Source organism: Haplochromis burtoni, unplaced genomic scaffold (assembly GCF_018398535.1).
Source record: "Haplochromis burtoni strain Fernald_Lab_line unplaced genomic scaffold, NCSU_Asbu1 Contig_12, whole genome shotgun sequence".
NCBI classification, from domain to species: Eukaryota; Metazoa; Chordata; class Actinopteri; order Cichliformes; family Cichlidae; genus Haplochromis; species Haplochromis burtoni.
Genome location: NW_024582373.1, coordinates 3320832 through 3333413, shown reverse-complemented (window position 1 = coordinate 3333413; position 12582 = coordinate 3320832). Strand labels below are relative to the sequence as shown.

Genomic DNA, 12582 nt, shown 5'->3' with positions numbered 1-12582 from the left:
AGCTGTCGTTTAGGAGTTATAAGCTAGTGTGCAAGCTGCATTCATCCATAGGCAGCTGGGCAGGTGAGACAGTGCATCTGCATAACTATTTCCATCTTTCCCCTCAGCTTCCAGAGAGTTGAAAGGAGTCATTCTCACAGTAAAGCCACACCTCGCCCACCCCTTCCAGCTGTCCTGTTACAGCGAGCAGCGAATCTGTATATGCGCATAAACTGCGCTTTCTCCAACCTGCTCCAGCGTTTGTGTCTCACCATGCCCAAACCCTGAGCTCAAAATAGAATCTAACCTCATTTCATGCCTCGTGAAGCTCTAAATTTGCACCAGAGGGGACACTACATTTGTGATAGATAGTGCAAGTATATTAGAAGAAAGAGCAAAGTCTGTTTGTCTGACAAATTGTTCCCTTCTCTGTGGAACCTGAGAAACCAAAGGAGGCAATTACGCAGAAAAAGAAACGGTCTAATCTTAGAGAACAGCACTTCTCTCTGTGGGGAGGAAGTATGACGAGCAGACCAAACTTACGAATGGAAACCCCGTCTTAGCAAAACTCTGAAAGGAGCAGCAGCAGCAAGCAAACTCTCTTTTTATGATGGTGCATTAAAATATCCTCAACATGTTCAAAAACTATCACCTCACATTTTAGCACATTTTATATATCCAGCAAAGGTGAAAGAAGTTTAAGTAACTGCAAAAAAAAAATTAGTTTAAAATGGTTTAAATGGTATTAAGCAGTAAAATATGTCTATTTTTTGTTAGTGTGTGTTTTGCAGGCTCCTGAGGTAAAGAAGAAAGCGATGATACTCTCTTAATAAAGTTTTCTTGTACCTTTGAGCGTTATTCTGCTTCAGGGAGTCGCTCTTCACTCAAAATTTTAATCAGTCTTAGAAGAGGACATTCAGTTACGCTTAATTAATCATGATGAGGGCAGGTTTTATAAATGCACATTTTGTTCAAAGTCAGCAGAAGCAATGCCCCTTGGTGGTGCACATAAATGACTGCGGTAAGTCAAAAGATATGTCTGCAGCGCTGAGACTACATTTGCTCTTCCACTTTGTTCCAAAGGAAGTTGCTTAAAGTGTCTTTTTCCTTTCTGAGTTACAAAGTACACAATTATATGGACTTCCTACTAAAAACCATAGGCATAGAAAAATTGGGATTTTTATGATGATGTATTGACTGTAGATATCGCGGCTTAATATATTCTCCCCAGTAACCAGTGACCTTTCCTTTGATCCAGACATCAATTTCTCCATCTGTGGCCGGAGTAAGTGTGTTATCCCAAGCAGGGAAAATGGAACGATTTGTTGATCTTCACTAAGGGGAATTGATTAGTGGTATTTACATGTTTGACAAAAGGTTAAAGTGAAAGATGCCACATTAGTTAAAAAGAGATTCAAGATACATGGTACGCAGCCAGACGAGCATGAAGTGTAAACATCAACACGTGCTAAACACAGCCTGTAGCTCCATCACACCCTAATAAGGAATAAACTGGAAAACTAAATTACGTGCATCTAACACATCAAAAGCAAAACACTAGATTAATGTGTCTAGTGTGAGTTTGCATGTACACCACTAACAGGAAAGTAACTTAGAGCCAGGCCTGAAAAACAAGCAAGGTTTTCATGCTGTGCTCTGTTGCACATGCAGTAATTCTCAGAGGGCTATTACAGCCTCCTGCATGTGTGTGATCCCTGCAGACTCATATTCAGGATATTACTATGATCCATTAAGTCACACTCACAGCTTTCATTCCCAGCCTGAGTCATGCCTTACTACTAGCTCCCACTTTCTCTCTTCCCCTCTCTCTCTGTGCTCACTCCTGTGTTAAAGAGCACATGTGCCAGTTTGGTAAGGCTGGTGGTAAATGAAACAAACAGGCAATTCTTTGCACTCTGCTGAGATGTACTCAGTCCCCCCACCTGTCTTGAAATTGGCTGCTTTCAGCATTAGTCCGCCACTCTTTAGCCATTAGCTACAGATTTTTGAGCTGCTCTCCAATCAACATGTAGCCTGCAGCTGTGTGCAAAGGATGGCTAGTGGGACCTCTGTCCCCACGAAAAACACCTGCGACACGGTGGTCTCAGAGGATCTGAAGGCTGTATTGATTTGGCCTGTAATAATTTTACTTTTGGACTGCGTTGTCAGAAACAGAAGAAAGCTAAAAGAATCCAATTTTTGGTACCAATCAATTGATATAAAAACAGTTCCAGTTTAACAAGCAATTTTTAGTGATGTCGTTCCAGAACAGCTACTATAATTATAATTACATTACATTAAAATGATGCAGCTACAGTTGTATAGAGCAGAATGAAATGCTGAAATTGTTTAAATCATTGTTCTTAATGATGTATTTAAGTCACCTGCACACAAAAAACATTGCTTGCAAAATGGGTTTTATATAAATATGTGATTTGAAACAGGCTGCTAGACACAAAATGTCTAAAGACAGTTCTTTAAATTGGTTCATCGCTTGAGATAGGTGCTTTTTTTTATTCACTCATAGGTCAGTGTGGCAAACAAACAAACAAAAAAAATGTTTGGATGTGTGAACTAGACTGAAACTGAGCAAATAATAGCCAATGTCCACAGAAAAACAAGCAAACAAACAAAACCAAAACCTAGAATAACTTTCAGAAATCCTGAAGAATATTGCTTAAGACCACTTTAAAAAATGACAAGATAAATTCAAAATGATTGAAATGAAGAAGAAATAAAGGGAGGCTTGAGACTTTTGCTTACTGCTATATGCATATAAGGCTCTAAAGACCAATATTTCTCTATATTTGCTTTGTCTTTGTTTATTGTCTTGTTTACTCTTGGTATGGCCGGGTTAGCACTCACAGTGTTGAGCACTGTCGCCTCACAGCAAGAAAGTCCTGGGCTTGAACCCATGCTGCTGCCGTTCTGCCTTGCATGTTCAACATGGTTTTCACCTGCTTTCTTCCACAGGCAAACACATGCATGGGGTTAGTTTAATTGGTGATTCTAAATTAGCTATAGGTGTGAATTTGAGTGTGAATGGTTCTCTGTCTCTGCATGTTAGCCCTGTGATAAGGTGGCAGCCTGTTCAAGCATGTACCCTGCCCTCTCGCCCTATCATAGCTGGGATAGGCTTCGGTGCCCCCCTACCCCACGCTCACCCCAGCCATGAACTGAATAAGCAGAAAAAAATGGAAGGATGGATGGTAAGATTTTATGAAGAAAATGTGGGCTTTAAAAAAAAAATTGCTTAGAGTCAGTTATTGATATCTGTGTTTTTATTCCATTATTTACCTGAAACTTTTTATTTGAATAATTGAAGCATCTCACATGCCCCCTTTGATCAACATGCATATTTTTTTCATACTACATATATAGATATTCTTTTTGTAAGGATATATCTGAATGTGAAGAGAAGCTGTCTTTTGAATTTTATAGTGCTCTGAGTTCAGGGTGGCCATAGGTCTGTGAATTTTAAAGGAGCCTTGCAGCTGATTTACATTGCAGTCTCTTGTGAAATTTACAAAAAAGTGCCTTCCAGCTATTTGGTGTCAGTCAGCATAATGTTATCTACTAAATAGTCACCCCAGTGAAACATTCATTAAGATAAATGGAGAGAAACTGGTTTGTCATGACACTTCCATGCCAAGGAAGTCCTGGAGGCCACAGAGCAGGTGAAGCAAGACTGCAATCCAGCACATCATCAAGCCATCATCAGTAACAGGCTACAGAGCAGTTACAAGCAATTGATGTTCTGTGTAAAAGAAAATATGCAAATCTAGTGAAGCTATGCAGAGAAGGAAATGAAAGATGAAAATAAAAGCCACGTTAGCAACTTTTCTTTCTTCAAAGAATGAATTGCTCTGAGCAAAATTCTCCCTGTTTGACTTCAAGCTCAGCCAGCTCCACTGAAGCAAACATCAGCTCCGCCTTCTGCAGCAACCAGAAACACAGACTTTAACAGTTAATTCTCTAAATGGAACAAAACTGCATTCATATTCGTGTAAATAATAACGAAGATGCCGACTGATGAGCTTTCTCTGTGAAGGCCTCATAGTGTACAGTGCTTGGGCATGCTATAGTACCAAGTTCCGAGTCACCACCACCACAGAGGGTTGGACTCAAGGGAACACACCAGGCTGATCTTAAATCTGTCAAGACTCAACATTAGCACAGTCTGAAAGCCAAGCCAGTGTCCAAGATAAGAAGGACTTTATAATCTGGTAGTACTTATATTTGGGCTACCTGACCTCTCTGGCCACTACATAAACCCCTCCATTCATGACAGCTAGAGAAATGTAACAGCTCCAGGTGTAACTCACTCTTGTAGCTTGCACTCCAAGGCTGATATCCATAATATCCGGTGATGCGCAATATTCGCTCCTCTATCGACGCGCTGTTGATGTCCTCAACTGAGCGGGAGGATTTGAGGTCTTCTTTGATAGCCTCGTCAACCACCAGGTACTTGAGCTGCCTGAGCTGAGGGCTGATGTCCGAAAGCCTTCTCGGGCTCACGTCGGGTGACTTGCGCATCCCGCTGGAAAGAGAGCACAAGGGGTGTTGAGACAAAGTGGGGCCAGTTGGCAAAGGGAAGTGGGTCCGTAAAGCGTGTATATGAGTCGATGATGTAAGACTTCTCCTTGGGTAAAACAGGAAAGTCGGTGTTGCATATTCCACGGAGACCGGGGTTAAGGGCCGCTGCAACGCCTCCTTCGTACAGTACAGAAATCATCATCCTTCAGTGGCCCTGCGCGCGGCAACACTGTGAAGACACTAAGCAAGAGTGACTGCTCCTGCACTTGTTGTATACTATGCACTGTGCAGCGCCTATTATAGACTTATATGAGAGTGAAACTAATGAATCGATCTCGAGTGATTTGTAGAGATGGAGAAGCGACATTTGTGACAGCTTCATGTAGGCACTGGACCACAAAACTGCGCCTACCCTACAACAAATGTGCTTTTATCACGCAAAGGAGATGCATACTTGGTGCCGTCTGTACACCACAAAGAAGAACGGTCGAAATCTGCACTACTATGGCTCTGCTGTATGGAGTACCTGGCAAAAAGTAACGACGACCTGACAGCTTCTACTGGCATAATGTGACAGCAAAACATGATTTACTGACCCACTCAGAGAAAATTGGTGTGGAAAATGTGCCCCTGTGCAGACATCTCTAGCACAGACCGTATAACCATTGCAGAATTGTAATATGGCTCCAAACAATTATTACGAGGCAGCAAAAGCAGTTAAGTATAAAGCATCAATCGGGATTTGGATATGTTTTTGTTTTTGTATTTTTTACATCTCAGCTCAATAAAGTCAATTTATTTGATCGTTGTAGCTATGAAATCAAGTGCGCAACAGGTCGTCCTGCCTCCTATCGATTGGCTTCACTGCATTAGTAAAAGTTTAAATGTCTTACAGCGGCATTAAAGTGGTAGGAGGTCCAAGGTAGCACATACAGTCCCGATGGGGCCGTCCGACCCGGTCCCACACAGTGCCCTCTCCATCGCCGTACATCCTCAGGGCCATGCAGCAGGGCAGCTACTGTGAATCCAAATCCTCACCAAGGCTTACGGAAACAAGTAGCATCGTCCTGCTTCTTCCCACCACCACAAACACATGCCTGCCTGGCTTCTACAGCACACACTGTCTCAACATTAAAAGGTAGTGCTGCGCTCTGGATGATGCCGAGTCCTGGAGGCACAGCAACAGCGTCATCTGCCGGATTCACGGGAAGCATCATCATGTGGAACATGTAGAGTGGACATTTGTGTGGCAGCTGTACGTTGCAGCACGATTTGCAGCTTATAGGTTGTAGCAACTACAATGCTTTAGAACTAGTCTCTCCTTTTTTAACAGTTCCCCTAAATAGTTCAAACAGGACCAGTCAGTCTCCCCAAGCTGAAGGTGGAAAAAAAGACAAATAAACCTGCTTTAAATGTGAAGTGTTTCTTGTATTTACTAATTGTGTCAGCTATTTCTGTCTCAGAGCCTTATCAACTCCTCTGAAGCTTTTTCTAAATGAATAATAGTAAATCAACCCAACTGTCTTGACAAAAACAAAAGTGTTTTTCCTACAGAAATGCACAAAAATCTGACATATCTCAGTCATTGTCCCACAGTACTGCTTTTGGTTCCTACATTGTTTTTCCAGTACAGGATAGATTGAATTTTCCTTCTTGAATGTTTAGGCTGTCACAGAAATATAAGCTACACACGTCCAGGCTGTTCAAGATGTTTCTTAGCACGCTGCCAACATCTTTACCAGGCTATCTTGTCCAGCAACTATTACTGCGGATTTGACAAGCCTCTGGGGTTCGCTTTGTTCTATTATTCATAAGTACTTTACCGAAGAGCTCCAACAATGTTTTAAGGCGATAGCAAGGCCGGTGCTTCAAATTTCTGAGTGAACAGTGGTAGAAATTCAAGAAGAGGAGAAATCTGGCTTATTTTCACAAACACAGAATCAAACAGTCTGATGTGGTTGATTACATCCAATCAGAAGTATAGTCAGTGAGATAATTGCTGACTGATGGTGATTGTATCAACTAGGAAATTCAAATCAACTTACTAGAATAGTCCTGACTATCAAGGTATAAAATGAATGTGGATTTATTAAATGAGAAACATCCTCACTGTTCAGCCTAAACATGATTCTCATTCTCTAAACATCTGACGAAGTTTAAATGAAGTCTTTCATTTTCTTCTTCTTCCTAAATAAACTGAAACAGTACATGCAGGTCAAGCAGAGACTGAAACTCTACCTTGCTTAAATTGGGTAGTGTTGTCCATACCTCTTAGGTCTGTTCTCCACCCGCTGCATTGCATCTGCATGCTGTGAGCTCCTCACTGCAGTGTGCCGACTGTGTTTTGAAGATGGGTTTTGCATGGATCAATCCAGCCACACCTCACACAGAGTTGTGGTAGGTGGTTGGCAAGGGCACCTGCCTTTACTTGAGGCAAAAAAAAAGTAGAGTCGAGTCATCGATAAGGAGGTCAACACCTCTCATTGACAGCCTTAGGGAGGAGAGGCTCAAGTTCATCTTGTATAATGCACCTCTCAACTTCACAGCTCAGCCCAGGCCAAATCGATTCTCACAGTTTGACTTTCGTCTTTGCCAAAACGTAATCATGTGGGCAAAATCCCTGTGATGCGCGGGTCGTACATATCAAAGCAGTCATTCTGTGCTATCCAGTACACCATCTTCCACTCCAGCAGACCTCTGATAGTGATCTAATTGATGCCCCGATCTACAGGACACTGCACTCCTTTCTAAATATGGCTCTGTCTTGAAATGAGAGCCAAAGCTCGAGGCCAAGAAACATAAAATTAGCCCAGGTTTTTGTTTTTGCTAAAAAAAATCTTAAACAATCTATTTATTTCCCTAAAAGCAGGTCCAATCAACCTTTACATAGCTGACATTTTGTCCTGCCATTTCAAGAAAAGCAGAGGTGTTACTTACAATTTCTCCCTTCCATTAAATGTCAAAGCCTGCCTTCATAGTGGCAGGGCCCTGCATGGAGCTGCCCCACTTTAATAGAGCACATTCATTAATAATATGTGACGTCTGTGGTGGGTTTTGTTGCTACGTGACACGTCGAATAGTAAGTCATGAAAAAAGTATCTACAGTTTTCTCACAGAGAAAGATGTAATATTATTAAAGGTGTACTATTATTTCATAGTTCCTGCTCCCTTAAATCATCTTATGTTACATTTCTAACCTTGAGAGAAAGTATATTACTTTTGTGGATTAGATTTACTCTTAAAAAGAACCTGTGAGGAACCTTGGAGTCATTTTTGACTAGGACATGTCCTTCAACACACATATTAAACAAATATGTAAGACTGCTTTCTTCCATTTGCGCAACATCTCTAAAGTTAGAAATATCCTGTCTCAGAGTGATGCTGAAAAACAAGTTCGTGCATTTTTTACTTCCAGGCTGGACGACTGCAATTCATTATTATCAGGATGTCCAAAAAACTCGCTGAAAAGCCTTCAGTTGATCCAAAATGCTGCAGCAAGAGTCCTGACAGGGACTAGAAAGAGAGAGCAGATTTCTCCTGTTTTGGCTTCCCTTCATTGGCTTCCTGTTAAATCCAGACTTGAATTCAGAATCCTGCTCCTCACATACAAGGTCTTAAATAATCAGGCCCCATCTTATCTTAATGACCTTGTAGTACCATATCACCCTATTAGAGCACTTCGCTCTCGCTCTGCAGGCCTACTTGTTGTTCCTAGAGTATTTAAAAGTAGAATGGGAGGGAGAGCCTTCAGTTTTCAGGCCCCTCTTCTGTGGAACCAGCTTCCAGTTTGGATTCGTGAGACAGACACTATCTCTACTTTTAAGATTAGGCTTAAAACTTTCCTTTTTGCTAAAGCATATAGTTAGGGCTGGACCAGGTGACCCTGAATCCTCTCTTCCACAGCATGTCTTTATCCCGTTTTCCTTCTTTCACCCCAACCGGTCGCAGCAGATGGCCGCCCCTCCCTGAGCCTGGTTCTGCCGGAAGTTTCTTCCTGTTAAAAGGGAGTTTTTCCTTCCCACTGTCACCAAAGTGCTTGCTCTTAGGGGGTCATATTATTGTTGGGCTTTTCTCTGTATCTACTATACAATATAAAGCACCTTGAGGCGACATTTGTTGTGATTTGGCGATATATAAATAAAATTGAATTTAATTGAATTTAAAAAAGCTTCTATGGCTTAATAAGGATATGCATGTGTAAATTAAGCAACACATTTCCCCCGTCCATCCATCCATCCATCCATCCATCCATCCATCCATCCATCCATCCATTTTCTTCCACTTATCCAGTTCAGGGTTACTGGAGCCTATCCCTGCTGTCACTGGACAAAAGGCAGGGGACACCCTGGGCAGTTTGCCAGTCTATCACTGGATTAACACAGAGAGACATATAGCGCCACTTAAAACTGATCAGTTAACCTAACCCCATGCATGTTTTCGGACAGTGGGAGGAACCAGCATGATCACTTGGAGAACATGTAAACTCCACAAAGAAAGGTCCCCAGCTTTTTCTCCTTTTTAAAGTGACAAGTCTTTTTGGTAACTTTGTTTTGTAGTTTGTGGTCCTAATAAAGGACTCAGAAATCCTCTTAGAAAGTACGCAGTGGTTTTCATGAATGCAACAGGAGAACAGATTTAATTGTGAGAAGCACAGGTGTTACTGGTGCATTAATCATGAATCCTCGCTGTTCGAGTGTCCTAGAAAGAAAGAGAGCAAGTTAGCCAGCAAAAAATGGAAATCAGCTAAGAATTTCTCGATTTACACCTTCTCTTTTCCACTGAGGTCTATTTTCTTAAGGCGCATTTCTCAGTGGACCTTGTGAATGACTGCAAAATAAAGGACACTGAATCCAAAATTACTGTTCTCCCTGAATACAGGGTGCTCCTGGAAAAGTAGCAGCACTGATACAGTGATAGAAAAGTAGTCATAGATTTTCCCATCCTTCAGCAGAAGCTCAATTTGAGCTATTTTCTGTTCTGCATGTTATGAGCTTTGATCTACTTTCTCACTCTTTTGTGTTATTCCTCTTTCAGTGTCCAGCTTCATACCATTAAAAAAAAGAATGATGCAAAGCCTGTCTCTGCTCAATATCAATATTTAATGCAACATTCAGCCTGGAAACAGTGCGACAGGCCACTGCTGATTGGCCGATGATGAGAGTGAAGACAAACCCTGAACCAGTAAAAAGGTCACACTTATTACTGTGCATTTAAGAGGATTTATGGACATTTTACATTTCTTATCACGCTGTAGTTTGACCGAGGAGCATTTTGGTTTGTTCTAATGAAAACAGACATATCTATTTCTCCATCGCTAAAGAAGGCATCATCTGTTACACAGTTATTTCAACCAGCAGGGCTCATGACTTTTATGAAGGCAGCACAGTAGAGACTCAAGGAAACAAACTAAGAGCTGCTGAGAGGCTGAAATGAAAAACATTTATCTCCATTTAAAACTACATACGTTTCAAATGAGGCTGTCCTTGAAGAGCTGTGTCTCAGAACGGTTCCCCCAGCACTCCTCTGTTTAAGTTCCAGTTCCAATAAATTAGTCGCCTCCAGTCCTTACAATTTTCTCCTTATCTATTTTCCATAAGAAAAATAGGACTCTAAGCTAATCAAGCCCTCTTCAGGTGATTCCACTGCACTCACGTGCTTTGAGAAAGCACGGCTGGTAACATCCCAGCTGCCCTCCTTTGACTTGATTTGGATCAGTGTGCTGCCCACTGGCACATCTGGTTTCCTCGTTGTTTATTAAAAGTCTTTTGTCTTTTTTGTTTATGGTTGGATGCATGAGACCACATGGTGCTGAGCAGATCTGGTTTTTTGACAGTCTTTCCTGATGCGTTCAGAACACACAATCAGAACAGAAACCAGCACGTATCACGAAACATATGTTCTTTGTCTCTTATTCCTCTTTTCTTATGTATGAATCTGCAGTGCAGTTGGATGCTGGAGACCATATCGTGCGGAGCAGATCTGCTTTCGCAATTTGTGCTGGTACGTCCACAAACAATCGAAGCAGAAAGCATTTTACATCACGAAACATATGTTTATTTTGCATGCCTTCGTGTCTGTGACGCAAATGCAGTCTGTGTCCCCGGCAGCAGAGTCACGCCATCCTCTCGGTTTCAATATGTTCATTTTCTTTGGTTCTGTGCAGAGTTTTCTTTGTTTTTCCAGTTGTGGTGAAGCTGTTTGTTTTTCTTCCCCTTTTGTTTGCTGTCAGTGATGAAATATCGTTTATATCACTAAACAGTGGGTACGCTGCACCATTCACTTTGTCTCTTAATGAATGCGTGCGTGATGTAATTGAATATGGCTTTCTGGTGCATCTCTTCTGAAGTTCTCCACTCCTCCTTGAGCTAAAGCTCGTTGAACTTGTGCAGAGCAGTCTGTGAAGAAACAGCTCTTCATCTTCCATTCTGATGCACATGCAACTTCCTACTCATTTTCCTGTAATATGCTTTATCTTCTAACATATCCTCTCTCTGGAGTGATGTGCTGGCGGCATCTCACAAGTTCCTTTGATTGACCTTTAATGTACTGCTGCAGGAAACTGTACCACTGAAACTGTTCTCAAAAGCATTAAAAAACAGATGACATTTTGACATTGGCGTCTCTCGTTTTTGTTACTGTTGAAAGGCATTATTTGTGGTGCACTGAACGTTGTTTTCATGACATTTAAGTGGCATAGGCTCAGGGTAGCATGGACTGATGTGCGATTTTCTCCTTAGGCCTTGTTCTTTTTCTCATTCCGAGGGGTCATATTTAATTTCCTTTTTGTTTCCCTGAGTGCTTTGTTATTAATCGTTTCCACTCTGAGATCTTAACACATCTAGTCATGTGTGCTGCAGTCTCTGCATCCAGTCAAAGCTGCCCCTTCTTCCCAAGAAGAATTTCTTGCGGTTCAATTATTGCTGTAACAATTTCTGTTTCGTCATCAATCCTGCAGAGTCAGCCTCTCCCCTAAAAGATGTGCAGATGACAAATTAGAAGCAGCAGATTTTCTTCTGTGATCTTCTGTGATCTATTTACTCTGCTACCAAAATCTGACACGCATCGTTTCACATCCTCAGGTGTGACTGTGGCTCAGGAGTTAGAGCATGTCACCTCCTGTTCAAACGGTTGGTGGTTCGATCCCCGTCTACTCCAATCTGTGTTCATTCTAATGCATCCACTGGAGTGTGAATGTTAGATAGAAAGCATTTGCATTTAAAAAAAAAGTGCTTGTGTGAATAGCTGAGTTAGAATATATAAGAATGAGTCCATTTAGCATCATCTTTAAGGTTTAAGTTTAAAACTGGAATGAATAAAATAGATAAATATATTTATTATCATTTAATCAATAACTATTGACTTTATCTGTCTGTTGTGTGAGTGAATTAGCTGTATTTAAAATATAATTTACATAATCATAGCTATGAAAAGAAGTTATGAAACAAACAAAGTAATATGGTGGACCACTGACCGTCTCTCCCACACCTGTCGAAAGCAGATGTAAAATATTCTCTGATTTTAAAACCCTGAATTCTGTCACAACTTTTGGCGGGACCCCTGTAGTTCCAAAGGCCTGTGTTATTTCTTTAGGGTGCAATTGTCATTCATCTGCCATTACTGGTAAGGCTGACACACAGCTGGAGAGAAGAAGCAGATTCCTGAAGGATTAGAGTTCCTGCTGATGCTACTATGCGTCAGCATCATGGACCAGTGTGCCGCAGACAGCACAGCGCCGATGGGACGAAAAGATTGGCATCAACCGTCTTCTTTTTCTGGCAAAACTGAACTGCCCTGATTTCCATTATTAGATATTCTCTTTTTACTTTTGCTGACAAACAAATGAATAAAGTAGCCACAGAAAGTTCCCTCCATGTTGTATACAGTCAACAAACAAATGCCTCTATAGATTCAGTCAGACGCAGTCATTCAGTTAATGGCAGAACTTTAGCCTCTCCCAGCTGAAACACATTATTATGTCCATTACAGCCATGTTAGTATTATTGATAGCTGGTCACAACTAATCGCCCCATGCTGCACAAGGAACATTTAGCAGCATGCTTCAGGTCC

At 41.4% G+C, this 12582-nt stretch overlaps 1 protein-coding gene across 2 annotated transcripts in view; it reads right to left on the bottom strand.

Moving 5' to 3' along the window:
• The window catches only part of slc35f3b (solute carrier family 35 member F3b), a 54874-nt gene extending 44549 nt beyond the window's left edge, over window positions 1-10325 (bottom strand). The window contains exons 1-2 of one of the 2 annotated variants that reach the window (XM_042215477.1): window positions 9980-10325; window positions 4305-4519 (exon numbers count right to left, since the gene is read on the bottom strand). In XM_042215477.1, coding sequence (XP_042071411.1) covers window positions 4305-4515 — 211 coding nt within the window. In that variant the 5' untranslated portion in view covers window positions 4516-4519; window positions 9980-10325. Of the gene's footprint in view, window positions 1-4304; window positions 4520-5408; window positions 7852-9979 lie in introns of those variants that run through there. The other variant, XM_005915470.3, reaches the window with a different exon arrangement.
• Between the last annotated feature and the right edge of the window lie 2257 nt (window positions 10326-12582).